This window comes from Dermacentor silvarum, chromosome 4 (assembly GCF_013339745.2).
Source record: "Dermacentor silvarum isolate Dsil-2018 chromosome 4, BIME_Dsil_1.4, whole genome shotgun sequence".
Taxonomy (NCBI): Eukaryota; Metazoa; Arthropoda; class Arachnida; order Ixodida; family Ixodidae; genus Dermacentor; species Dermacentor silvarum.
Window position 1 is genome coordinate 63,839,306 of NC_051157.2, and position 26,357 is coordinate 63,865,662.

At 45.2% G+C, this 26,357-nt stretch overlaps 2 protein-coding genes across 4 annotated transcripts in view; one reads left to right on the forward strand and one right to left on the reverse strand.

The window, feature by feature from the left end:
• Nucleotides 1-934: 934 nt before the first annotated feature.
• Nucleotides 935-22,615, reverse strand: LOC119450148 (survival of motor neuron-related-splicing factor 30). The gene is made up of 7 exons (XM_037713525.2): nucleotides 22,479-22,615; nucleotides 21,727-21,792; nucleotides 21,453-21,625; nucleotides 13,470-13,557; nucleotides 10,923-10,993; nucleotides 6,182-6,308; nucleotides 935-1,492 (listed from the first exon to the last, which is right to left on the reverse strand). The coding sequence occupies exons 1-7, from the start codon at nucleotides 22,533-22,535 to the stop codon at nucleotides 1,214-1,216; spliced, it is 861 nt and encodes a 286-aa protein (XP_037569453.1). The 5' UTR covers nucleotides 22,536-22,615; the 3' UTR covers nucleotides 935-1,213.
• A 28-nt stretch (nucleotides 22,616-22,643) lies between these two features.
• LOC119450147 (sodium-dependent phosphate transporter 1-B) overlaps nucleotides 22,644-26,357 on the forward strand; it is an 86,241-nt gene continuing 82,527 nt past the window's right edge. For all 3 annotated transcript variants that reach the window (XM_037713521.2, XM_037713524.2, XM_037713522.2), the window contains exon 1: nucleotides 22,644-22,867. The gene's annotated coding sequence lies outside the window, so the exon portion shown is untranslated. The remainder of the gene's footprint in view (nucleotides 22,868-26,357) is intronic.

Below are 26,357 nucleotides of genomic sequence, written 5' to 3' on the forward strand. Positions count from 1 at the left end.
TTTTCCTGAATATTGTTTAATTCGACCCACCAGATAATTCTATGAATTTTGTTGGTTCCGTCAGGGACGAAGTAACGGAACTCAACTGCATAAATTTAGCTGCTTTAGATTGTCTAACAGATGCAGTTTACAGAACTCAAATACAGTGGAATCTTGTTGAAACGATCTTCATGGGAACCGGAAAATAAAACGTATCATCCGAAATTAATTGTATACAAGAAAAAAATTGCACTATCCCAAAAAACGTATTATGAAGAATCGTATCAATGAGATTCCACTGTATCTGTTCTTGGTGAAGAGCTACGGATTTGTAAACTTTGTACTTCAATATATTTTTTAGCTTAGCAGTTTTTGAGATTTCTTGTAAAAAAGATCAGGCCTTAGAATAAAATACTGCTTCTAGAGTAATTAGATTTAACTATCGCCCTAAAATGCAACAAATTCCATTCAAATTGGTCCTGCAGCTGTCTCTTGATAGCATTTCCACATTTTAAGGATGGTACAGTAAAAGTGATAATGGAGAGATGCACCTACACCAGATAAACATTGCAAAAAACAAGTGGAGCAGCCCTCTGCATTCCACTCAAACTTACCATGAGTTTAAGTACCATCAGCCAAATTTTTATCAGACGAGCAGGACAAAGGCGGAAAGTGTGCACTGTGAAAGGGAGAAGTACAGCAGACGATGCTTGCAGTGATGGGTGCTTGACGTGTTTGTGCGTAACATCGCTGATCTTGCTGCTTCTCACCGACAGAAGGCGCTGTGTGCCAGAGTGTGATCGACACACGCATGATATTGTTAAAAACCAGAAATCGTGAGTGTACATTGGAAAAGCAGCAAGGACTACTGCCATCATATCACTGACATGATAGGTTGACAGCACTCTCAACCTGGTGGGACTGGTCTATAGGTTGAAAGAACAACACAGCTTGAGAAGGGATGTTACAAGTTTTTTTACTGGTTGGTTTAGGGACAACTCGGTTCAATATTTACACACACATGTGGTGCACAACATAAAGTAACTTGTGGGCCAGTCAGAAGTTGCGACCAGAGGTATGACTGCACACGACTGCACCATGAAGAGAACTGTACAGCCACGTCGTTCTTCACCTTGCTATCCAAAGTGGAAGGCAAGTTGAATGAGAACACGTATGAGTCCCACGCATCTAGGAGTGGAACGAGAAGATAATGACCAAGGTTTGGTCCGATGGCTCAGAAGATGGAAGGGGGAGCTCCGGTTGATGGCATTCCTGGAGGCATGGTGAAAGTGGGCAGGGTCATCATTCCGGCAGCGCCCACAGGCGTCGGCATCGGTGTGCCAGCCTGACTGCCCGATGCTCCTCCCGCTTTGCGCCATTTTTCCTGGTGGTGAAACTCAGTCATGGGACGGCCTCCGATGCCGCATGTGCCCACGCCGACGCGGCCGTTCACGTTGTCCGGCGAGGCAAAGATGCTCTTTTTCACCTGGCCCTTCTTGTTCTTGCTGAAGGCCTGTGTGGGAAAACCGAGAGCAATACAAAGGTGAGTGCCTATGCTCTTCACTGGCGAGTCGGTTATAATCGAGAACAGCAACTAACATAGCAGCATAAAAAGTGCCTGTCCTGTGTCCCATCTATTTGCAATGCTAGTTGCCATTCACAAAGATAAGCAGTAGTCTTGTGCCCCAAGAGACAAAAGAAGAAGTATGAAGTCAAAATGTACTTCCAAAATGCACAGCTGCCCACCCTGTCAACTTTAAAATTTATAGACTCCCACAGACACGATAAAGAAGGGGAATAGCCCACCTTCGTTTTTGAAGTTTGCCCTAAGTGCAGACCTTCCGTGGGATACATACGCACTTGAATAATGATACACTTTTTGATACAGCACACAAGCAGCAGCAAACTTGGAACACCAAAGACTGCCAAACATCACATTTTCTTTAGATCACCGGTGACTGCTGTTGCCAATTTTGACTGCTTCAGGAACTTGTCTGTATAAACTTGCTCAAAGCAAGCAACCCTCTGGTGTCTTTTCACCATCAGAAGACTTCCAGCGATAGGGTCGAAGACAGACGAGCAAAGCTTCATAAACTCTACAGAAAATTCAGGAGAATTGCCAGGTATGAAAATGGGTCAGTCAGTCTGTTGACAGCTATGGCTCAATAATTTGCAAGAACAAGCAAGGCAGGTGACAATATCACCTTAGCAAACCGAAGCAGCTTCTCCCAGCAGAATGTGACTACAGTAGAACCTCGCTGATACCAGGGTCCTTCAATACTTTTCTCCTGGTCATGAAACTCCCGCGTAACGCTATGGGAGAGCTTCATATAGCGCCCGTAGTTGCGGCGCCGCGGCGCTGGCGTCGCTAGAAGGGCGACGGGGAAGGCGGCTGCCGCCGCCGGAAAGCGGAGTGTCGGCGCGGCGTGCTGTTGTGCGTGGTTGTTTTTTATTTCGTTTGAATGTGTCTCTCCATGTAGTGACATCGACACTTCGTAATTCACCATAGCAGTGATGCCTAACACTTGTTGTGAGCCAGGCTGCCGCTCCGGATACAAGGGCGTCGACGAAAAAGTCTCCGTATTCTGTTTACCAGCCAACCCGGAACTACGCGACAAGAGACTGTCGGGTTATCGTTTGAATCGAAGTACTTTCGCGTGTGCGAAAAACATTTTGATGCCGGAGACATTATTCGTGCGGACGTGTGTACAGTGAATGGAAACGTGTACTGCCACGCGATCGACCCAAACTGGTAGAAGACGCCATTCCGAGGTTTTTCCAAGGCGTACCTGTGTCTAAGCCCAAATAACGTTCGCATGCACCGACACTGCGCCCACTTGCAAAAAGGTGGCGAGCGGTATCTTCAAACTGCGCTGAAGCCGAAGTTGCGGCCGTCGCAACTGCAGACGTCACAGATGCAGCCGAAGAAGAAATTCACGGTAAGTCTGGTACATACCTTTGAAACATTCTACTTCCTTACTATGCAGGCAAAATGGCATCACTCTCATTACGATATTCGTTCTTGGTCACCCTTTGCAAAGTACGAACTGTCAATCGCCTTGGCGGTGCTGATGCAGAGTGCCTAACAGAGTACGCCGTTTGCTTTGCCTCAGAGCTGCAAAGGGTGATGGCCCAACTTCGCAGTGGGAAGCAACAACTTCATTCGTGTCAGCGGAAGCTCGCAAAAGCGGAGGCGCAGGCAAATGAAAAACGTGGCATGCAGGAAACCATTCAGAAGCTATCGGGCCGCGAGATGCTCACTATAGATCAGTGCATCATGAAGGCAAACATGAAGTCCACAAATTCAGTGCGGTAAGCACCCATTCCTGATGTTTTTTTTTGTTTTTTTTTGTAAATCGCGACAGTGTCTGTGTCTTAGAGGTTTACTTGAAGCGCGGCATTTGCAATGAACGTGATTACTTTTTCCTTAATGATCCAAACGAAAAAGTGATAGCGCTGACTAAAATGAAGATGGCGCGGGCCACGCCTACTCTTAAAAATGCAAGATCTCTTTCAGCATAAAGAACCTATTGCTAACCAGGTAAAATTTTTAATAACACACACCAAAACAACTTGCAGAGTAGCTGTGCGTTGTATAGAAATGTGACAATGATTGTCTAGCCATTTGATGCAAACGGCAAACACGTCTCGTTTTAAATGCAGTGAAGATCTATTATGCTTTCTGGTGCTTAAAATTTCTCACTCATGTCATTCACTGAGTGATAGAGCAATATATTTGTGTTTCAGATTCATACCCTGGCAGTTATTTTGGATGATATACTACTGGAGCCGGCTGAGTGCATGCAAGATATCAATCGTCCGGAGTCAACGAAGGACTGCATTTTGGACTACCTTGGTGGCTAGATTGCAATGTTTGCTAAAATAAGCTGCAAGGACTGCCTCCAAACACTGAGGAGCACCTCCCGAGAGCCAAGTGCACTGACCGAAATAAAGACTAGGGGATGTTTTGCAAGTACCATCAGACCAGCTGCTTTGCCTTCTGCAAATTGTGGAAGAGCACCTAGATGTGTGCACCGTGGAATATAGCCTATGCCAATGTCTACATGAACATTGTTGAAGGCATCCTGCTGGACGACCGTACTTCCTCGGCCAGTGTTGGCTGCGCAACACAGTTTGTACGCACTACGGCTGAAGTTGTGCACTTTTTTTTTATTAAGTGCCGTTCGCATTTTTTTACACGCGAAAGGAACAGACTATTTTGGGCTGGTGCTCGTTCATCCTGTCCAGCCTCGGGAGAGATGAAAGCAGTGACAAATTATTATTCCTGGTGTTTTGTCTCATTCCCTCTATCCACCAACTTTTCTGCCAGTCTATCAAACGGAATCTTAATTGCAACCATATGTGCACTAGTGCTTGCGGCACTTTTGCATTCTTGACGCTTGCCAGTAATTACTCCCTAATAATCGTATACCATGACTTCCATTCCGCCCTTTTACTAAGTAGACACTGTCCTGCAAGGGGTAGCGTGGTTAGCACAAGTCAAAATGCTATCCACAAAGACCTGCGTAAGCTTGTTTTCTGTTAGGCAGAAAAAATAATACAAAAATTAGGCTCTAGTTGGATTATGAAAACGGAGTATAAAGACAAACAAGAGAAATATGCAAAAAATAATATAGTTATTCAGTTTGATCAGTAAATGCAGTCTCGGACCTACTGACGATGGAAGCTACGAGCTGGTTTCAATGCTGCGCTGGTATTTTTGTATTTTTATAAAAAAACTCGGGTGGTGTTTTCAGTCGACTAAGCGAAACGCCAACCTTGAACTCATGGTCACTGCGACATTAAATATGAATGGATGAAAAAGAAATACACTCGCGCAGGTTTGAACTGATCATGTTTGCATGCGTAAATGCAAGAACTTTCGCTTAGAAACCGCACATATTGTCTATATCTAGCAAGCGCAGTACACAGCTGCTGCTGCAATTAGTACCAAGATGACTTTATTCAGATGTGCCTGTTCTGCACGCGAAATTACCATTGGCAGCTTCGCGATGCCCCAGAATAAACAGGAAATTAACAGGAGAATAAGCGCTGCGGAGCGCCTCCGCGCAATAGGGCGCACCATAACTTCTTGCACAAGCAACGTTAATCTGTGGGTCAGCTACGCTTAGTCATGGCACACTGTATAATTTAAGCACGATTTTAATCACCTACACAGAAATCAAGAAACGTAGGTATAGGTACGAGCACAAGCGAAATTGCAACACTTGATGGGCAGCCTTGGGTGAACCATTGCTAACAATCAATGACTTGAAGTAATAAATAACTTGCATGCTATCTTATTTGGTGAAGAGTAAGCACTTCTATGTTCAGTTAGCGGACACAATGAAATAAAAATGTGGGCGAGGTGTTTTTCATGGCAAACATTCACGCGAACGCGCGACTGCCCTTCCAAGCGCAGCAGATCGGTGCCCTTCTACTCACGGTGGCGCCTCTGGTGGCAGCTTTTGTCCCTATATGAAACTTCGGCGGGAGTTTCATGACCAGAAGAAAGTATTGAAGGACCCTGCTGATACGTTCCCGCTTAATACGATTTCCCGGCTCCTACGTTTGCAATCGCGAAAAATAAACATAACCCCATAGAGGAATGTGTTAAGGGGGGACATGGGTCTTTAGGCCTACAAAATTACCAAAAAATCGAGCTTTGTAAAATTGCATTTTCGGATTCTACATCTACAGTGTGGACTGCTTATAACGTAAGTCACTGGAGTTGCGAATACCTGCACTATAAGCGGTACCACACTATAAGCAAAATTAATAAAAACGACATTGAATACGACAGTCTGAACTGTCGTATGCGACAGTTCAGACTGTCGCATACGCGTGGCGGCTCGGTGCACATGTTTTGCATATGTGCGAGCCTTGAAAATTGTTGCTTTGGTTATAGTGCGGTACCGCTTATAGTGCGGATATTCGCGACTCCGGCGACTTACGTTATAAGCGGTCTACACTGTAATTTGTTGCACTGTACATGTTTATTGTCTTCGCTGCAACATGCAGGGTGTGGCAGGTGTGTGTTGCTGTCGCACCCACTCCCTTTCTAGAACAGCCTGCGCCGAGCACGATGCAACACTAAAATGAACACTAGAACACCTGTCATGTAGGTACCGTCAATGCATCAACACGAGGTTCATGGTTAGCCATTTTGCTGCAAAGCAGTTCGACATTCATGTAAGGCTACCTTTGAGTTGAACTCCTGCCACTTGTTCTTCTCTTTCTCTCGATCTTCCTCGATCTGTTTCAGGCGCACGGCCTTCTTCTGGGCCTTCTTCTTTTTGTATTCCCTTTCGGCAAGCAACAGCTGTTTCCTGCATGAGAAAGGCCACCAGTGAGCAGTGGCCCATAGAAACAAACACACACCAAAAAGCTTGAGATGGAATAACCTGTTCCTTCCTTGAAGAAAAATAACCTGTTCCTTCCTTGAAGAATAGATGTGCCTGCAATGTATAAATTCAAACTTGACCGGTCGGCACAAACGCGCCTGATCCCATGGTGACCCCAGTGGCTGCAATGCCCGGTCTGGTGACGTTAGGGGGGAAGGAATGCTTCTAACATAGTTAAACCTGGATATAACGAAATTGACAGATTCCCGAAAAACTTTGTTATAAAGCAGATTTCGTTATATGCAGGTTCGGCCCGAAAATTAGAAAAAGAAACACTTACTGTATTTACTCGATTCTAACGCGCCCTCGATTGTAATGAGCACCCCGTTTTCCGTGACCAAAAGAGAGGGAAAAAAAAATCCTTTACAGTACCGCGCACCTCATGCTTTCATACAGAAATACAACTATCGCTCAAGATTTACTCCCAATACACTAAAGTTTCGATGAACAAAAAAGTCCTTGTTTCGCGCGAAAGGCGAAGCATCGATTGCGACAGCAAATTAGCAGACAGCTATACGAAGTAGGAATAGTAGTTTTATCGGCCGTATAAACTTGTAAGCAATCGCTGTTTAACTAAATTGGTAGACTAATGCCCAAGCACACGTACTGGATGTGTGAACACGTGTCGTTTTGCGCAAGCGCGAGGTGTCGTATAGTGTCACTTAGTGTCAGGTTAGTGAAGTGAAGTGTAGAGACTTGCGCAGTAACTAAAGAGTGGCGCTGCTAGTGCGTTGAAAAACAAAAAACTTTTTTTTTCCCTTCGGCAACATCAACTGGAAAAGGAGAGTGCCGGCTTGGCGGGCTAGGCCAGCTACAGCAAGCGGCGGGATTGGGTTTGAATGAAGGGAGGGGAAAGGTCACGCCCGCCGCGGCAAGATCGCTGGGTCGAGGGATGCAGGCCCGCCTCGCGCACGCTCGCACGCACGCACACATACGCTCGCTCTCGCCTCACAGTCGCCGTGAATTCGAGCGCACCAAGCGCGAAGCCGCCGCTTCGCATTCCGTCGTGGCGGAGAAGGTGCTTCCGGTTGCTGCTCGCGCAACAATGACAAAATTTGGGGCGAAATCTCTAGGTTGTTGGCGGGGAAAATTCGTTATTTCGAGGGGGTCTCCGACTGCCACTTCGTTACGTAGAGGTCTCAAATACATGTGGTTCTATGGAGTAACGGTGGACAATAGAAAAACTTCATTATATCCAGGAATTCGTTATATGGAGGTTCGTTATAAGCAGGTTTAACTGTATCTCCTGCCCAAACACCCCGTTTTCAGTCTGCCCTAGGAAGATTCTCAAGTCAAGACAATAGCTCACAATGAATGATTACAGTATTTATGCGATTCTAATGAGTGCCTTCTCTTCCAGGAAAATTGGTCTGAAAACTGTCTGTGTAGTGCAATCGGATATGAAATTAATATCACGTTCACAGTGGCTTGCTGTCAGAGCCAGCATATCCAGCGCCACTGCCATCGCAAAAGGTGCCAGAAACAAGTTCACGCATAGCATCACAATGGTGACACACTGATCTTTGATTATGAAAGCTCATTCAAAAGATGTTATTTTACACGCTAAGCTAGCGTCAAGTCGCAGCACGAACTAGTAGCTAAACGGTTAGTCATCTTGTTTGCAATTGCTGCAGAGTCATTTGATTAATACAAAATATCAAATGTGTAATGAACCGCATTGGGGACGTGTTGTACTCCACAGACAGTGATGAAGAGCTAAGAGTGAGGACAATGGACATTGGGCGTGGATATAATTTCATTTTCTGAAGGTAAAGTTCATTGTTTTCATCCTTTTTCGATAGTCAAAATCGAAGGCATGCCACATTATTGTTTTTAGAAAGTATGCTGCAAGTTAGATTCCTACTTTTTTGAGGAGCTTTAATGTCATTTCTACTTTTAATGCATAAAAACTGTGTGCACATTATATTCAGGGGCATGTTAGAATCGGGCAAGTACTGTCAGATGAAGCAGTGGTGTGTTTCAGCTTTTTTTCTTTTTTCTGCCTTTTGTGAAATTTGACCCGCCAGATAATTACACAGTCGAACCCGTTTATAACGAACTCAATAGTTCCGTGAAAAGTGGTTGTTATTATCAATGGGTTTTATATACGGGGACTCGTCCTTAAACACGCTAAAAAATTAACCGCACTGAAACTGTCGTCAGCAGTTACCATTCGGCAGCACTTTGATCCGAAAATCACACTTTCAGAGTAATTTTTGTTCTTGGTGTGTTCCCGCATCTTGCTGCAAACTTCCGTTAGAAACGTCCATCTAAAGAATGAAATGCGGCGTCGAGTAGCTTTTTCAAAGAGGCGCACGGTTGCGATCACCTGTCATTTCGAAAGTGCAAGCACAGCCACCGTGTTTTATTCGAGAGCTTGCGATATATTTTACTACCAGCAGGATATCACTGTATTCTGCACACGAGAACGAAGCGTTCTAGTTGGCCGGAAGCACAACCTTCAGAAAGTACAGCAGCATGCCACCATTCTGCGAAGGTCTCAGACATCATCGTCTCGGCATTATAACTGTGAGTCAGCCACACAAGAGCCGTAAAGTTATGTTATGTATGTTGCTTTGCGCAAAAACCATGCCATGTTCGAAAGGTTAAACATCATTGCAAACCGTTATCAGCAATTGGCAATGCCTAAATGAAGCGCTGCTGAACTGTGATCTCCTGATAACGGCGTAGTAACCGCCGACCCTTTGCAACATTGTGTGGCGGCAGCGCGTGGTGCAGCGTTCTCACCAATTCAGGCTGCGTCGACAGGAACGTTTGAGTGGCCGTAGTTCCCATCGTGGAAAGACATGGATGGTCGTACCAATTAGTCGAAACAGGCGTAATGCACATGGTGCCGCACGGACAATTGGACAAAAATGAGAGTGACGCCGTCGTAGCACCAGATATCACACCAGCACACGTGCCACGTTCTTTATGCTGTCAATGAGACGTGCCTTGAAAACACGCGACCCCACGTGATCGTCTTCACGCCTTCCAAAATCTGTGCGAGGCAGTCGTTTGCTTATCTCGAAGGCCATATCATAGTTGTGATTGTACTGGAGCAGGGCACATGCTGCCGTGCGCCCAGTTTGGTTGCGCTTCCGCGCTTTGACATTTCCCGTGTGTCCTCATTTTACTGTAACCGGGAGTGAAGCGTTCGCTGTAGCAGCACGGCGATTTAAAAAACGTTGGTTATATCTGGAAGCAGTTTCCACAGGGAGAGTCGGAAAAATGTAAATGCACTGAAATGTGGTCGTTATAACCGATAGATCATTTTATCGGAGATCGTTATAAGTGGTTTCGACTGTATCAGTTTTGTTGTTTCCTGTCATGGTCAAATTAATGGAAGTCGCCTGTATTACACAAGCCGTGTGGCCCCCTGCACTTCCTAATGCATGCTGTCAGTCTTTGTTGCATTTGCATCAACAATACAGGTATTTGGTGAGACTCCAGAGTTGGTATAATGTAGAGATTCCTTCCAATCTATTCCACTTTCATTATCCACCATTCGTGAACGGCTGATCCTGTTGATAATGCAGGTGGAGTGTCTCCTTGACCACAGATGAAGCACAAAATGGAATGGCATTGGTAAAGAATCGTTACATTATTTAGGCCCTGGAGTCCTTCGCCTTCACTGAAGTGAAGGGAATGCTGATTGCACTGTGTGGGCCAGTAAGCGTTTAAGCAGCTCTTCACCTGAGGCTGAATCATCAAAATGCACAGTGTGATGTACACTTCGGTTTCTCACGACATAGTGAGAAATTCGGCATTATAAGGCTCACTCCTGCGCTCTTCCCTTGCGAAGGCCTTTGTGAAGCTTGACACCCGATTTCAGAGCTCTTCATCGAGTAGTGCATTCAGCACCTCCAACGGGCTATTGTTTGCTAGAACAGCATTCACTCATTACCTCAGGCCTGTTGATCTGGAAAAAGGAATCTTCCTTACTTTTTTCTTTGCTGCCGTTCTCAGACTAGATCCATTCTTCCATCTTTTCCCGCTTTGCTGAAGACGACACCAAACTTTTGTTGGGGCAGCTTTCGTCTTGAGAAGACTGTCCCCAGTAATTGCTGCCATCACCCGAGTCCCCACTGATGTCACTATCAAATAAAATGTCGAGAACTTCTTCATTCAATATCATGTGGCAACCACCTCTTGCTGCCATCCCTTCTCAAGTCCAACACACGTGCAAACATTCTAAAGAAATATCAAGCCACCCCTGAACTGGACACCCCCTAGTGCTATCTAATGAAATATTTCTAAACTTGTCGAGTGTGTATTAGCTGTCGCACCATCTATGATTAGCTGTTCAGGCAAAACAATACCCCCTGCCTGGCAAATTGCTGGCTTTGGCAGTTAAGGCAGCAAAGCGCTGGCTTTGGCAGGAAATCGCTGGCTTTGACAGTAAAGGCACTCTTTGCTCAGCAACAGAATGCCATACTGAGCCACTGTGGCAAAAGTTTCCTCCCCATCCCACGTAGCTAGACACCTTCCCAATCACACAGCTAGCAGGCAATGAAGATTTAACACGAAGTTTCTTACTTGGTTTTCGGTCCTCCTTCGATGACATTGTTCATAGACCGCTTGTTTTTGTGGGCTTTCAGCTGAGACAGCTGGGAGAGACGGGTTGCACAAGGTGACATTAGTGGTGGAACGTTGCCGGAACAGATCAACACACTAGCCTAAAAATGTAGCAAGCTATGGGTTAGCTTACGCATGAAGATTTGTTTCCTACATCAACTTGACAAGCAACAAATAATGCTTCCACATACACAGTTGAGGTCACAGGAAAATTACAATAACTTTAAGCTTTCAGAGAAGGTCAAAGTAATGGTATTATAATTACTTTTTGCAGGTTTCTACAGAAGCTTAAGAACTTGGATTTGCACACTTGCTTGATGTGTACCCTGTCGCCTACAGCAATACAGTGGAAGTTCAGTTCTCAGTAATCGCTCAAAGGTACTATCATTGCAATAGCCAAATGTGAAATGCTAATACTGCCTTGTAAAGGATATACTGGTTTCATTGTTGCTTCCTGTAATGCCAGTTTAGAATTAACACAGAGTTCCTCTGTCATTTTACAAAGACGTAGAATGAACTTACAACCTGCAACAACTACAATTTCTCACTTGGAGCAATGGGGCAACTGTCTCTTATGAGTTAAAGGCGACAAACAATAGTGCAGTTGAACCTCATTGTAACGAAAATTCATGCAGCAAATTTATGCTGAAGTAAATTTCAAATTTGTTTGATCACACTTACTTCGATGACAATTATTGAAATCAATAAAGCAACATAAAAGTGGTGTTGGGACTCGCGGGCTTAAGTAAGCACTCGAGTGCAGCTTATACCCTTAAGGGGCCACCATACATTGCTCCTAAGTTGCTGACTTCCCATTACTGGTATATGGAGGTATTAAAACAGGGCTCTCCCTATGATGAGTGGTAGTGGTTTTTCTGCCAGCCAATCAGCTCGCTTCCTGTCTCCTGACAAACCACCTGCCTATTCATTATCTGACCCCTGGCACGAGGTGTGGCAGCAATGCATGGCTGCATCAGGGATGCATTGTGTCTGGAGGCACAATAGAATTGTTTCCTAATTTGCCAAGTGCATTTCTCAGCATCACATATTTTCTCTACTAATTGTGGCAGCAGTCAATGTTCAAATCGAGACAAATTTCAAAATATGTATGTTGGTGCTAGTCTGTGGCACGTGCCTTCATCACGAGCGCACCTACAATCTTCGTTCTATAAAATGTGCACATAATTGTCGACTGCAAAACCGACTATGCTGCAATTACTCTCGACAAACTGCCCCAAAGAAAAGCTATCTTTAAAACTAGAAAATGGTCAGCTGCACAAACATTTTTCTGCAGGCGATCTGTGCTGCACATGCTGCAATCTGCACAGTATGAAACGGCACATGGAGATGCGCGTCAAATGTGCGTGATACTTTTGAGAGTACTGCAGTGGCTATCAAAAGGACGTTTCTGCCACAACTGAGGGCAAATGGTTGATTGCATGTCTCAGCTGTAGGCTGTAGGGACTGTCCACAATGTACCTACGATGCAAGTCTCCACACGCAAGAAGGTCAAGGAGAAGCGTGCCAGTGAGGCTGAAATACTGAAGGAAGGCAAGTTTACAAGGGCAATGCATTACACTACGCTCGAGGCAGTTCAGTAATGTGCAAGATGACCGCGCACTTTTACAAGAATACTGCCAGGGGATATACCACTGTTACTGCTGGATATTACCACGAAAAATTATAAATATCTGGCTTTGTTGTAGACAGGCTTAACTCTAATGTACCAACATCAGAAACTCTCTCCTCTAATGTTTGCTGGCGGGCTAGATGCTGATGCATTCTTTGGAGCAGTTTTACAGCATCATACATGGGAGAAAAAAAAAGAAAGAAAGAAAAAGGGACAGGGCACAGTCTCTCTCCTGGTCATTAATGTCTTGTCTAAAAAATTTCTGGTTAAAGCCCTGTTACGACCTGGCATCTACAGTGGCGCATTTTCACCTCAATATTTTTTTTAGTGCCGCTTGTGAAATTATTGGCACAATTTCTCAATTATTTTTGCAACAAACATTAGTGTCCACTTTTCACTTCTGATACTACTTCGTTAAAACGAAGTCCAACTGCACACGCCCATTTGGTCGCTAGTTACGTAGAATATAAAGGTCTTACCAACTGCTACATTTTGCCTCTACATTTTTATAAACCCATCTTGCGGCCGCATACTGCAAGAGGCAAATGAACCAACAAAACCGCCAGTCACAGAGTTCCACAGTGTGTAAAAAGAAGAAAATAAAATATTGGTTGCTTCTTTTTTATTTCTCTATGGGGTGGATACCTACACGTTCGTTTCCTCAGCTCCTTCGCTAAAGCAGGCGTGTCACGTGCCTACATTATCTCCCTCGCTTTCTCTTGGACGATGTGGGCTCTTCGTTATTTGGAAAACGAAAGAAAAGACAGTCCAGATGACAACCACTCAATATCGAGGAAAAGTTAGGGATTAAGGGCTGCACCACTATGTTGCAAACAGTTCGCGACCATCGTGATGGGCACTCGGGGCTGGGACCTTACCTTCTGAATTATCGTATTCCCATATGCTGTGAAAGTGACTGTGGCTTGTCCTTCACCAATGATGTCGTCAATTGTAGCATCGTAGTATCTGTAACACACATACACACACATCAGAATCTGAAAAGCACAAGCCATTCAACATAGTCACCAAAGGTACTAGAGTCGAACCCACCTATAACAATATTTCAGTGCCAAGAAAATCCCATTGTTATAACCAATAGTTGTTATAAACCGGGTTACAGGAAAAAATCAAGAGGGGGCAAACATTCAAGCATTTGAATTAGAAAGAAGTACAGTTGAACCCACTTATAGCATTACTGGTTATAACAATACTCGGATGAAACAATGAGCAGCTGCAGCATCGTGAACTTTTGTTAGTGTTCTATGGTAAACTAGACCGCTTACTACAATGTTCTCATGTCGCATATGGGCTATAAGAATTAAATCTGGCTAATGGGTGTCTGCGTCGAAAAGAAAAGGAAACACGAAATCCAGGAAAAGAAAAATACGCAGATCCCACGCACTGCGAGAATCAATGTAAGCAAAGCTTTCTGTGCTGTTAGTGTTCATTGACAACATTTGGCGGTGATCTTGACGTGATGTTAAATGTTACCTTATGTGCATCACTTGTGTTTGTCTACGTTGTACACAGAACAACACACAGCGTAACGTGTTCGCTCGAAGCGTGGTTGTGCGCCATTCTTCATAGCTTGCGGGAAAGTAAGCAGTCATTCATTTACACGGGTGCATCGCATCGTGGCTCAAATGATGATTTGCTCGACAGCCGCTGGCGTACTGTTGTCTTGACGCTGCGGTGATTTAGTGCGGCTTTGTGTTTGCACGTCCTGCGTCAGTTGTCCGTATGTACAAACTTTCACAATGTTTATTTTCTAGAAATAGCAGAAATGTGCCGTGTCATACCTTGAGTTAAAATTTTTAGTTTGTCCGCACCTGTTGCCATGTGTGTCTAGTAGTAGCGCTTCTTTTATCGAAGAGACCCCAAGCGAAGCGTGCTTTCTGACAGCGCCTTTCCCTTCTCCCGCGATCATCCCTTGTATGCAAGCTACTGCGTGTGAAAAGTACCTATTATTTAGGGTTTTGGCTTTATGCATTCTCTGTCTCCTCTTTCTACCATACTATCTTCTCACTGGGCTGTTACACGCAAGTACAAAAGTAAGAGCAGCAGCTTCTGCAATGCTTTTGCGGGGGGTTAACTAACGAGTAATTACAGCCATCCAAAGGGCACTGTGTCGATGGTCAGAGAATTCCAGAGGGCACTGTGACAATGACCAGAGAGCTCCAGAGGGCACTGTGGCGACGTCCACGGAGTTCTTGCTCTAAAGGGCTCACAGATACGTCTCCAGCGTCTCTACCATGTGCATTATACATGTTCTCAACCACCCCCCCCACGCGGCGTGCAAGACAGTAGCAGCAGTGGAAAAGTTGAGGGAAGAGGCAAAAAAAAGCTTCGCATAAAGAAAGAAAAAATAATAATACATAAGCTGCTTCCTCACACACTTTTGTGCAGCACACCCTGCACAGCATGCCTTTGTTGCCCACCTCCCTTCCACCCCTCCAACGGCAGCGAGGGATTGGAAGGGAGCGAGAGAGGGGCTTGTGAGGCTGGCGATTTGACGAGGGTGTGCGGAGTGCACAACACAAGCGGGTGTGCTAAAGCGGCTAGTAGTGCCCCCCCCCCCCCTTCTTTTTTCACACCCAGTAGCGAGACTGAATAGTCACAACCGATAACGCAGCACGGAAGCATTGTAGTATGCGGCTTATTTTACCAAACACATACAAAAATTGACAATGCATCGGCTGCTTATTGTTATACAGTCGAACCTGAATATATCAAATTTGCAGAGGATCACAAAAAAGTTCAATATATAGGTATTTCGATATCATCATCATCATAACCTATATTTTATGTCCACTGCAGGACAAAGGCCTCTCCCTGCGATCTCCAATTACCCGTCTTGCGCTAGCGTATTCCAACTTACGCCTGCAAATTTCCTAACTTCATCATCCCATCTGGTTTACTGCCGACCTCGACCGCGCTTCCCTTCTCTTGGTATCCATTCTGTAACCCTAATGGTCCACCGGTTATCCATCCTAAGCATTACATGGCCTGCCCAGCTCCATTTCTTGCGCTTAATGTCAACTAGAATATCGGCTATCCCCGTTTGTTCTCTGATCCACACCGCTCTCTTCCTGTCTCTTAACGTTAGCCCTAAGATTTTTCGTTCCATCGTTCTTTGTGCGGTCCTTAACTTGTTCTCGAGCTTCTTTGTTAACCTCCAAGTTTCTGCCTCATATGTTATCCCCGGTAAAATGCAATCATCATCATTTATCATCATTTATTTTCCCTTAAGGACCCCTGTCGGGGTATTACATAAGAGGGGGGGAGGTTACAGGAGGTAAGAATAGGAATATAGACATGGTTACAATTTCCTACAGCCTGTGGATTTCATTTGAGAACACAACTAAAAAGAAAAAAGGAACACATACAAAAAAGGAAAAACTTCGCGGCACACCAAATACAAGCAAGAAAAATACAAGCAAGAAAAAAAGAAAAAAAAAAGCGAAAGAAGGAAAAAACAGTACGGTCATTATAAGGTTAGAGTTTGAGGTAATCAGTAAGCAGCCGTTTAAAGATAATGTGGTTACGCTCGCTGACAACTTTATCTGGTAATTTGTTCCACTCTGCGATAGTGCTAGGCAAAAACGATTGATTAAAGGAAGATGTTGAACCATGCAAGCGCTGGATGCTGCAAGAGTTAAAAAGGCGACGAGATGTACGGGTTGGTGGAATAAGAAGCTTTCCATGCAGATGGGGGAAGTTATAATATATTCGATGGAAAAGGCACAGCTTTGCAATTTTCCGACGCAACAACAATGGTTCGAGTCCTAAGGATGATTTAATCTTACTGATACTTTCTTGGCGGCTGAACCTGGAAGTGATGAATCTAGCGGCACGATTTTGTATTGATTCTAAAGTGTTGATCAAGTAAGCTTGGTGCGGGCTCCAAATAGCTGAGGCGTATTCAAGTTTACTTCGAATGAAAGTTTCATAGGCTAGTTTTCGTGTCGATGGGGGGCACAGGGTCAGGTTGCGTCTGACGTAACCAAGTGATTTAGTAGTGTCGGTAGCCAATTTTGTGATGCGGTCGGTCCAGGTCAACTTGCTGTTAATGGTGATACCGAGATAACGATATGATTCAACGGTGGATAGGGTTGTCGAGTTTAGAGAATACTGGTATTCCTTGTTAGAGTGCTTACGGGAGATCCGCATAACTTTACATTTGGAGATGTTAAGTTTCATAAGAGAATTGGAACACCAGGTTTTAAATGTAAGTCTTGTTGAAGTATTGCATGGTCGGTTTGGTCCTTGATGCGACGATAAAGTACGCAGTCGTCTGCGAAAAGTCTGATAGAGGATGAAATGCCGTTAGGAAGGTCGTTTATGAAGATGAGAAAGAGAAGGGGACCGAGGACAGTACACTTGACTGTACACTTTTCTTCTCAACGACAGTGGTAAGCTCCCAGTCAGGATTTGGCAATGCCTGCCGTATGCACTCCAACCCAATTTTATTCTTCTGTAAATTTCTTTCTCATGATCAGGGTCTCTGGTCACGATTTCGATATATAAAATAAATGTTATACAAAAATTTTCAAGGGGATTTTACTGCAGTTCATTATACACAATAATTTGTTATATCCAGGTTCGACTGTGTCCGATATATTGTTCAAACTGGTATTGTTTTAAGTGGTTCGACTGTACTACTAATACTACTACTACACTGCTGCTACAATTAATAATTGGGTGTTTGTGGGGTCAACATCTTGAAGCTGTACTGTGGGCTATGACAAACATCCCAGAGGAGGGCTACAGATTGATTTTCACCAGTTAGAGTTTCTTTAACCCTTTGACCGCTACATCTTTTTTATGACCGCTACACAGCCACTGCTGGTTTCTTTTTGCATATTGGTTCAGCGGGCATTTCATGCCACAGTGAAAGCTGGTTTTTGTCGCCGTTTTCTCCTGTTTCAGTATATGTGAACAGTTAATAAATTTCTTCATCTCTCATAGTTCGGGTGGACGGACATGCCACAATGGTCATGGCCGCAAGTGCCCTTCCGATACTCAGTTCCGGTCATTTTCTTTCTGTCATGTTGGCTCGGCTGACATTCTGTGCAACATAGAACCTGGTTCTCCGAAGTCAGTTTCTTACACAGTTTATAATTCATCAAGTGTTCATAAATCACTTCGTATGTGAAAGTGTGGACGGACCTGCCACACTATTTCGTCATGGCTGTGCCGCCGTGAAAGAGTGACAGAGCACTGAGGCATTTTCTCCACTTGCAGTCAGTAATTTAACTAGCATGGTTTTTGTGTGATTAGATGACCTCTCCATAGATGGCACAACAGCTACACAATGTTATTTTTTTGCACGAGTTGCTTCTGGAGAGACAGGGAGTGTGCTGAAAACACAAAACGAGTATTGTCGGGAGTGGCAGGGGCTGTGTGAAGGTGGGCTCCCGAGTTATCTAGTGAGTGGCAGTCAAAGCACTAATGGGACACTAAAAGGTATGCTGTACTGTAATAGTAAGTTACATTTGTACAATTCCAAAACTACCATAGTTATCCTGAGAGGAGGCTCGGCAAGCCAGAAAAGACGCACAAACTACAGGCGCTGGCACTGGTTTGAAGTTCCCACACCAGAACGCCATGACGTCATGAATTTTGGCAGTGTCTGCTCGGGTTTAATTTTTTGAAATGCACTACATTGTATTCTGAAGAAGCAAAAGAGTGTATTTGGAGAGTTTCGAGACCTTGTTGCCGCACCACAATGGCCCAAATACGAGAAAATGCTTTGAAATCCACCAAGTCAAACTGCGATAGTGATGATGAAGCTTCAATGCAAAAATTTGACCTTCAATTTCTCTTCCAATAATAAACTTTCTAATGCAAAGTTAACAAAAACAATATTTTGAAACATTACTTTATTAGCATGAACTGATTTAGTGTTTCCTTTTAGTGTCTCTTAAACACAAACTAATACCCCTGTCAAGCGGACAAGTTAAGTGCACTTATGGAGAGTGTCACTCGGCTTAAGTGCACTTTGTCAAATCTAAACGTCGCAAGTGGAGTGTCACTCGCTGCAGAGTGTACTCCGGTCAAAGTGCGTTCACGGAACGCACTTTGCTGGCCGAGTGCGTAGCCTCGTCGCCAGCGTTTTCAATGGTATAAAATGTAATGCATAAAAAAAGGACATAGAAGTTCATTTTAGTGGTTGAACACCTCTTGCACACAAATAATAGCCTAAAACGCGTTCATATTCTGTTCGAGCAGGATCAAATGCCGCCTCGTCGCACGCCGCTATGTCGTTCTGGATTGGCTAGGCATTTTTCTTGGCCGGCATTGACTTGCCACACTCTTGAATAAAAAATATTTTCGTTTTTTTGTTGAAAAAACATAGATTAAGTTTGTTTTAATTAATAATACAGCGTAAGACAATCACTTTTTAGAAGTACTTTTCTTTTTAATCTACGTTTTCACAAAACGCGCTCGTAGTCTGTCGCCATTTTTTTTACTGCGAGTGCACTCTGTTTTCCCGTTTAGAACCGCGTAGCCTAAAGTGTCACTCAAGGTCCCGAAGTGCACTCCCCGTAAGTGCACTTAACTTGCCCGCTTGACAGGGGTATAATACCCCTGTCACACTGGATGATTTAATGTCATTCGAACTGAATGGCATTAGCATCGAATTACATTATTCAGCCGCTACACAGCGATATTTAATGCCATTCGAATCGAATGACTTCCGCAATCAAATGAGTTCGAGAAACTCATTCGACTTCGCACTCGAAGCGAATGTGTACTCTCTACCCCAGAGACAAGGTAAAAAATGACATTGAGTGTTCGTAATTTGAGAATAGTTCATGTAAAAAAAGGCAATTATTTTGCGTGTTTTAAGGCATCTGTAATTTTAACAAGAGAAAAGCTGTAGGACAGGCTATCACAAAGTGTTTTTACTCTCCACCTCAGTGACGTGTGGCCGCAGTCGCTTTACGAGTCGGCCATACTGTAAACGAACGGGCACCTGTGTGCATGTACAAAGCAAGGTACATAGCAACTATCCGCTCCACCTGCTAAAACTGAGCGTCGTCGTTCAGCACCGCCATGTCAGTTGTATCGTTCGTGTTCAATTTATCGGCTATGGCTACTAAGCTGGCTAAGCCTTGTCTTGGCTTATTGTGGCCAGACATTCTGAAATAGAAGTTTAAAGGCTCATTCACACCGGCGACTGACAGTGGTCGCGCGACCAAGTTGGTCGCAAAGCGACCAGTCGCAAATGGTCGCTTTTCTCGAAAAGCGACCATTTTGGGCCAGTCGCTCACTGCGCGATTTTTCAGTCACGCGACTGTGGTCGCAAAGCTGCTCAACCAATCAGCGCCGCGCCGAAAGTGATGTGTGTCGTCGTCCACGCCAAATGCAATGCCCACGTCACGATATGCAGGCTACAGGCCGGTAATTGGTGTCTTGTCTTGTGATTCTGGGACGCAGCAGTTGTAGCAACGTGTCGAATGTACGCGGTCGCATTCGCTGGAAGCTATAAACAGCAGGAAAAGAAAGCACAACACAAACCCTTTTTCCAGCTGCCGTTCGTTGGATGAGCACGCCACCCAAAGGTGAACAGCGGGTGAACAGCTTTGCTTTAATATTATGCACCAAATAACACGCAATGCGAACTAGAAATTACAACTTGCTCTCTCTCGATAATACTCGTCATGCGCACAAAGTTCGGGCAGGAGGCGGCTTGCGTGGCCGGTCACTTCACACGAGCGGAGGCACGGGCGCACCCACGATCGTCGCGTTTTCTTCGGAGGCTTCCGCGCTGCCACAGCTGACACCCCGGCGGAGCACATCAGCACAGGGACGGCGTCTTCCTGTTCGCTCGAATCAAAATCCAGCCATCGCTCGAATCAAAATGCATGGCTGTTGCCGGAACGCGAAACCAATTTACACAGTGCCAGCGAAGTGCGCGCTGACTGCGTAGATCCCTAGAATTCTCGCTGAAGAACGAGAATGTCCGGGATTGCGACTTGCAGGTCGCGCTCAGCCGGCCTTGCCGGTGTGAACATCAGTCGCCTTCGGTCGCTTTTTGTTCGCGAGTCGCAAATGGTCGCGCGACCTCCTCAAGTCGCCGGTGTGAATGAGCCTTAAATGCATGTTATTTCAGTGAAGCGACACCTCATACTTATTTTAACATAAATAGATTGACTTTTCAAACACTCACCAATACCTTGTTGTACTGTTCTTGCCAATTGTATTGGAAATATCGCTATTGATATCATGACCAAATGACATTATTTTTTGCTGTGTAGCACCACCACGGGTCGAATGGCATTTGCTCCACCGAATGTCATTCGAATCTAATGACATTAGAATGCCCAGTGTGACAGGGGTAATAAGAAAAACGTTTCTCACATTCAATGTTCACAAGAATGCGGGCACTGCAGCTGGGAATTAATCCCACGACTTTGCAATCTGTAGCAGAACGCCACTTTCTGTGCCACAAACAAAGAGCCACATATTGCAGCAACCTGCCCACAAGTGATTACACACAAGTGCCAGTCTTCATGGAAGCTATGTGGGAAATATTTTCCCCACAAATTTTTATGCAGTAAATTTTCCAAGTTATATATACCTCATTTAATTTATGCCAACAAATCTTTACGCTGAAAGTGAGAATAGTATCCTACCTGTCTTTTAGACGCCGCTTTTGCTCATTTTTTCTCTTTCTTTTGCACTGTGAACATGTAATGTTAACATTACTGTGGAACATACACCTTATGCTGATTCCTATACTGATCTAGTGCAATAGTATACTTTCTTGTTCCCACCCGGCCTTCACAAGTACAATAGCGCAAACTGTCATTCATTTTCTATGACAACTTATACAGAAAGAGAAAAAGACTTACTGTCCATCTTTCCACATAGCCAGGCACTTGTCCCCGGGAAACCAGCCAACACTTTCATCCTTGGACGCGGAAGCTTCTCCTCCGGAACGCTTTGAACTCTCGCCGGGTGCTTGTTTTTCTGATGCTTCCTCTGTGCTAGTGCTGATCAGGTTCAATGTTAGGCTTATAACTTCCTGTTATGGTAGCAAAGTTATGCAAAAGGAAAGAAGAAAGAGAATTTTGCATTAGCTACAGAAAAACGGCACTGAAAACACGATCAATAAGTTTCACTCACAAGCAGGTCCTCCTTTAGTTTCAACAAATCTTTGTCATCGGGATCATTTGTGAGCGCAGCTTCAACCTGGAACGAGAAACAATTCAGATTACAGAACGTCTGCTCGAGACAGAATAAATCACATGACCACTATGCTCCGAACGTAGCAGGTAGTGAAGTATCGCATAATAGAAGCATGCCAAAGCACAAGTGTCAAATTAAACAGTGGCTTTACAGCTGTGTATGTGATCACTACTCCACTGCGGCGATGTAACCAACGAACTCGCGCGCTTCAGCTAGTATCAGACTATAAGCTGTGAATAAACAAGCACATCATTCAAGTTTCACGCCTTTCCATGAATGGCTTAACTTCCGAAACTAGTAAAGTGTAAAGTATGTCAAAAGCATCATTACAATATTGCCGTTCCGTTTTCTGGCTACTGATGCACTGCGAATCTGTGGCCGTCGAAGTTCTAAACGTTGAATGCAGAAGTAAATCCTGAACTGTATGCACATTCTCATCTCACGGCACGTCACTTTATTTATCGTGCGATAAATACGGCCGTTACCACCATGATAAATAGAGAGAACCTTTAATCATTGTGTGTGCTAAACGCAGTCGTCGATGAACTTCGGTAGTGTTAGCGTTTGGTACACGGCATGAACTAAACGTCTCGGATGGACACATCATTGTAACATGACATACACGCTGCCACTGAAGGATCGCCGCTTAAAATAAAGGCATGAGAGAAATTGCTATCACGTTGAATTACCTGCTGAAGCTGAACTTGATAGTTTTGGAGACTCGCAGTGGGATCGTCCAGCGCCATTTTCGTTGATGACTGCTACAACGGTGCCCCCTAACGACCGCCGCGGCTAGCGATATACTCTCGTTCCCGGACAAACACATCCTCCACACCAGGTTCGTTACAGTTTCCCGGCGCGCAACAGCCGTCGGCTGCAGCAGCAACAAGTGCATCGTGATCGCCATGTGGTCGGTCTTCTCCGGAAGGACTGCTGCGGCGGTGTGCTCCGAGTTTTGCGCCGAAACGCCGGGCTTATAACCTGGTGTCACGCGAGGATAAGGCGTCCGCTCAGACGTCGTCTCTTTCGAGGACCGCGGAGACAGCAGGACAATCGCTCAAGGTTCCCCTTTTTATTGGTACGTGAAAGCAAGTTTATGCCACTCTTCCGTTACCGAGCGCGCGTGAATTTCTAACCGCGGAAGTCGCCGAGTTCCTGTCGCACCGTTATTCCCACTCGCAGCCGTTTATGCGAACAGGAACGCGCGCCCATGTTCTTGTGGCTTCCTCCTTTTACTTCGCCTGTTATCTACTCTGCAATTATGTTTTCTCGCCTTAATCTAGCGTTTCGCGGTGCATTGCCTGTTCAAACAGCCGGTGCCCTGCGGCGCGGCAGTTAAAAAATAAAATAAAAAATACCGCTTGCGCCGTTCATTTACACACCGTTGTTTGGGGCTTGTTCCTAGCGGCTTGTAATTTTCAGTGAACAGCTTGCTGCACTGCTCGCATTTGATCGTGCGCTCTACAGCACCGTACTACGAGACTGTGCGGAACAGGCGCGAGTCGCTTGCTGCCGTGCTTGTCGCTCTACCCTTCTGCGCCGCGTAAACTTAGGTGATGAACGCCGTCCCACCGGTGTCTCTTCTGCCGTGATATTGATACCTCATGGGCTTAAGTGTGCGCCGGGACCGAGCACGCGTGGAGCGTGTGTCCTTTTTTTAAACTTTAAAGCGCGTAGCCCAGGGCTGGCTGCGGTTCAAGTCTTAGAATAATTCGAGGGGCAAATCTTTTGCTTGTTGAACTGCTTGTGTGGCAACCCGCGGCGTCTCGGGTCGTTTTCTGGCTTCCCGGGTGCCAAATTGAACGCACTACCTGGTCGTTTGTCGACAGCGTCGTAGGTTTTCCTCTTGCATTCGCCGCTGCGATGAACATCCCGTGTAGAAAGTCAAGCGAAAAGTGCCGGATGCCTCAATGTCGCAATCTTTAAATTAACCTTGGTGACAGGCTGCAATTAACCTCAAGTCAAAAATAAAATGCGCCAGGTGCCAGTTGTAAGCGTTGCATAGAGCAGGGCGAACAGTTAGTAACGTGGCTTGCGAAAACGTTGGCCATCCAGCTAATTGCGCCAGTTGTTGGCAACATTTATTTACTCTAAATTCAGATGTGAAAGTATTGCTTTTGTTATCTCCTTTGAATAGATTTTCATCGGTCGCCCGTTAGCGGGCTTCAGTTTTGTTTTAGTGAAGGGGTGGGGAGGGGTTCCGTTAAAGCTGAGCAGTAGTACCGCTCTTCGGACATCCTTGGCTAAAATATTTCCCGCCAACCCGACGTGCGAAAAGGCAACTCAATCATTGCGGCAGGAAAGCAACAGACCTTGCAAGTCCGCTGATATGGGCGCATTAAATGCGACTGTGAAAGATGTAGGGCATTCCAAATATTTAAATATCTCGAATGAACCGCATCTAATTCGCAATCCCCGCCACCCCTTCTTGTCCAACTCCCCTCCGAGGTCATGCAAGCGTCAATGCTCGCTTCATGGAATCGTGTCTCAGCTCAAGAGAGTATATACGGCATGCGTGTTTAGTGTTTAACACCCGACATGTTAAACTAAAATAGAGATAGTCCAAATTCACGTATATGAAACATGCTAGTGTGCTTAAATTTACATTCCCTCCAAGTTATTTATTAACTCGAGTTCTAGCATTTTACGCTGCGATTGTTTGAAATCAAAGTGAGATGAAATGGCTTGCGGTGTACAACTATTTCGCAGATGTAGTACGGGCGTTCATGTCACACTGTAACGCGCGTAGGACATAATTTCCACTAGGACACCCTAGCGGAAAGCCTATGGCATAGTGAAATCTGTCTCTAGCAAATAATCTATGTGCGGCTGGTCAATCCTTCACATCAATCCAGAACTGCACCATGCTTCGTTTAGGCTCGAGCTAACGGGCCGGGCTTGAATCTTTCGTGCCCGGGTCAGGTACGGTGCAGGTTTGAAACCACGGGGCCGGGCTCGGGCCGGGCCCAGGCCAGAAAATTGTCACTTTCTCACGAAAGGCGAACCATTGATAGCGATAGCAAATTAAGTATTAGACGATTACACGAAGTAAGGTTCGTAATCTTGTGTCGTATAAATTCCTGTAAACATTCGCTTAATGACTAAACAAGAATGGTGTCACGCGCGCTGACAAACGTATTAACAGATCTCAGTGACAGTGAGTACTCGCTGTCACAACGCTGACGTGAGGAGGAGCGCTGGCAGATGGGAGCGCGCGTGCTTGTATCCACAACGGGGCGTTTTTTGCTGCCGCTCGCTTCACCATTTCCGCGTTTCTAAAGTCAGAACACTAGGCGCGCGGGAAGCCATCTCGGCTCGCCCTTAAGCATGGCACCCGCCACAGATGACCTCCAACATATACGGCGCGCGCGGGCAGCCACGGCTGGGCACGGTTCCTGTAGTATACGCTTGCTTAAAAGAAAGCATATCCAGAGAATTTAGGTTGTGCTGGAGGAAGAGACGCGCGCGATGACGTGACTTCCAACATTGGGTGCTGGTGCACATCAAGCCATACCACTTATCGGCTCGTCCGTACGTTGCGGGTACCTCTTCTCCCCGCACTTGAACTTTATTTGGGACGTCACGGCGACGGCGAATTTCGGCTGGAGTGCCCGTATAATTCTGTCACGATAGTAATAATAAAAACGTCTCGTGCAGTCCTCTGTACCCGCAACATCGGCCTGACACGTGCTTTGCTCTGCCAAACGCCTACGGTAATCCTTCCGTTCAATTTCTTGGCTACTTGCTTGCTGGTAGTGCTATAGCCATAGTGCGCCACGCACGACCGTGGCGGTGGATGTGGAACATCCTTTCGACAGCAGGCGCAACGCAGTGCGCGGTCTTATAGGAGCAGACAACTAATAAATACCCTTGGTCAACATAACCGCGGACAGTTTACCCATGGCTGGGTGAATACATGTACACACGTATGTGTAAAGGGACTCCAGAACATTGTTTAGCCGAAGCGATAGTTAGCGCTTTAAGACGGCCAAAGTGTCACTTTTGTCGAGAACAGACGTTTTCTGATCGATAAAATTATGCAAACATACGTATACGTTTGTCTTGGTGGGCCACCACTGTAGTAACGGCGAATGAGCTGCCAATGACGCGTCTTGTGCAGCGTTTGCAGTTGGTATATAGTATTCAGTCACTGGCAGAATAAATCAGACGATTATATTGCATTTGAATATGTAACCTCCTCAGAACCTTGCGCTTCCTCAAATAATAATAAATGAATAAAGCATAATGACATAATACCTCTTAAAGTCAGTTGAAAATGCCAAAACCCGCCGTGGTTGCTTAGTGGCTATATATCTGTGGGTCTGGCTTCAATAAATCCGTTGTTAGTTTGCACCTGTGTTCGTCTTCCTCTCTGTTGTGCCGTTCCGTTGCGCGCTATTTCAAGATGGTTCTTATGTCAAAATATCAACTAGCCCAACATTCAACTCTTTTATAGATGTGCTATTAGATGCAATGCACGGAATTGTGATATCAGTTATCATTGCCGAGTTCGGGTTCGAGTTGTAAACTTTATAGTTTCGTTTTCTGAATATTTGCGATTTTGCCAA

Excerpts from the sequence above, each read along its gene's own strand:
- LOC119450148 (XM_037713525.2), bottom strand. The coding sequence starts at position 22,535 with ATGGCGCTGGACGATCCCACTGCGAGTCTCCAAAACTATCAAGTTCAG. Across the intron at positions 13,558-21,452 it reads GCTATGTGGAAAGATGGACA|ATACTACGATGCTACAATTG; the intron begins GTAAGTCTTTTT and ends TGTGTGTTACAG. Across the intron at positions 1,493-6,181 it reads GGCAGGAGTTCAACTCAAAG|GCCTTCAGCAAGAACAAGAA; the intron begins GTAGCCTTACAT and ends TTTCCCACACAG.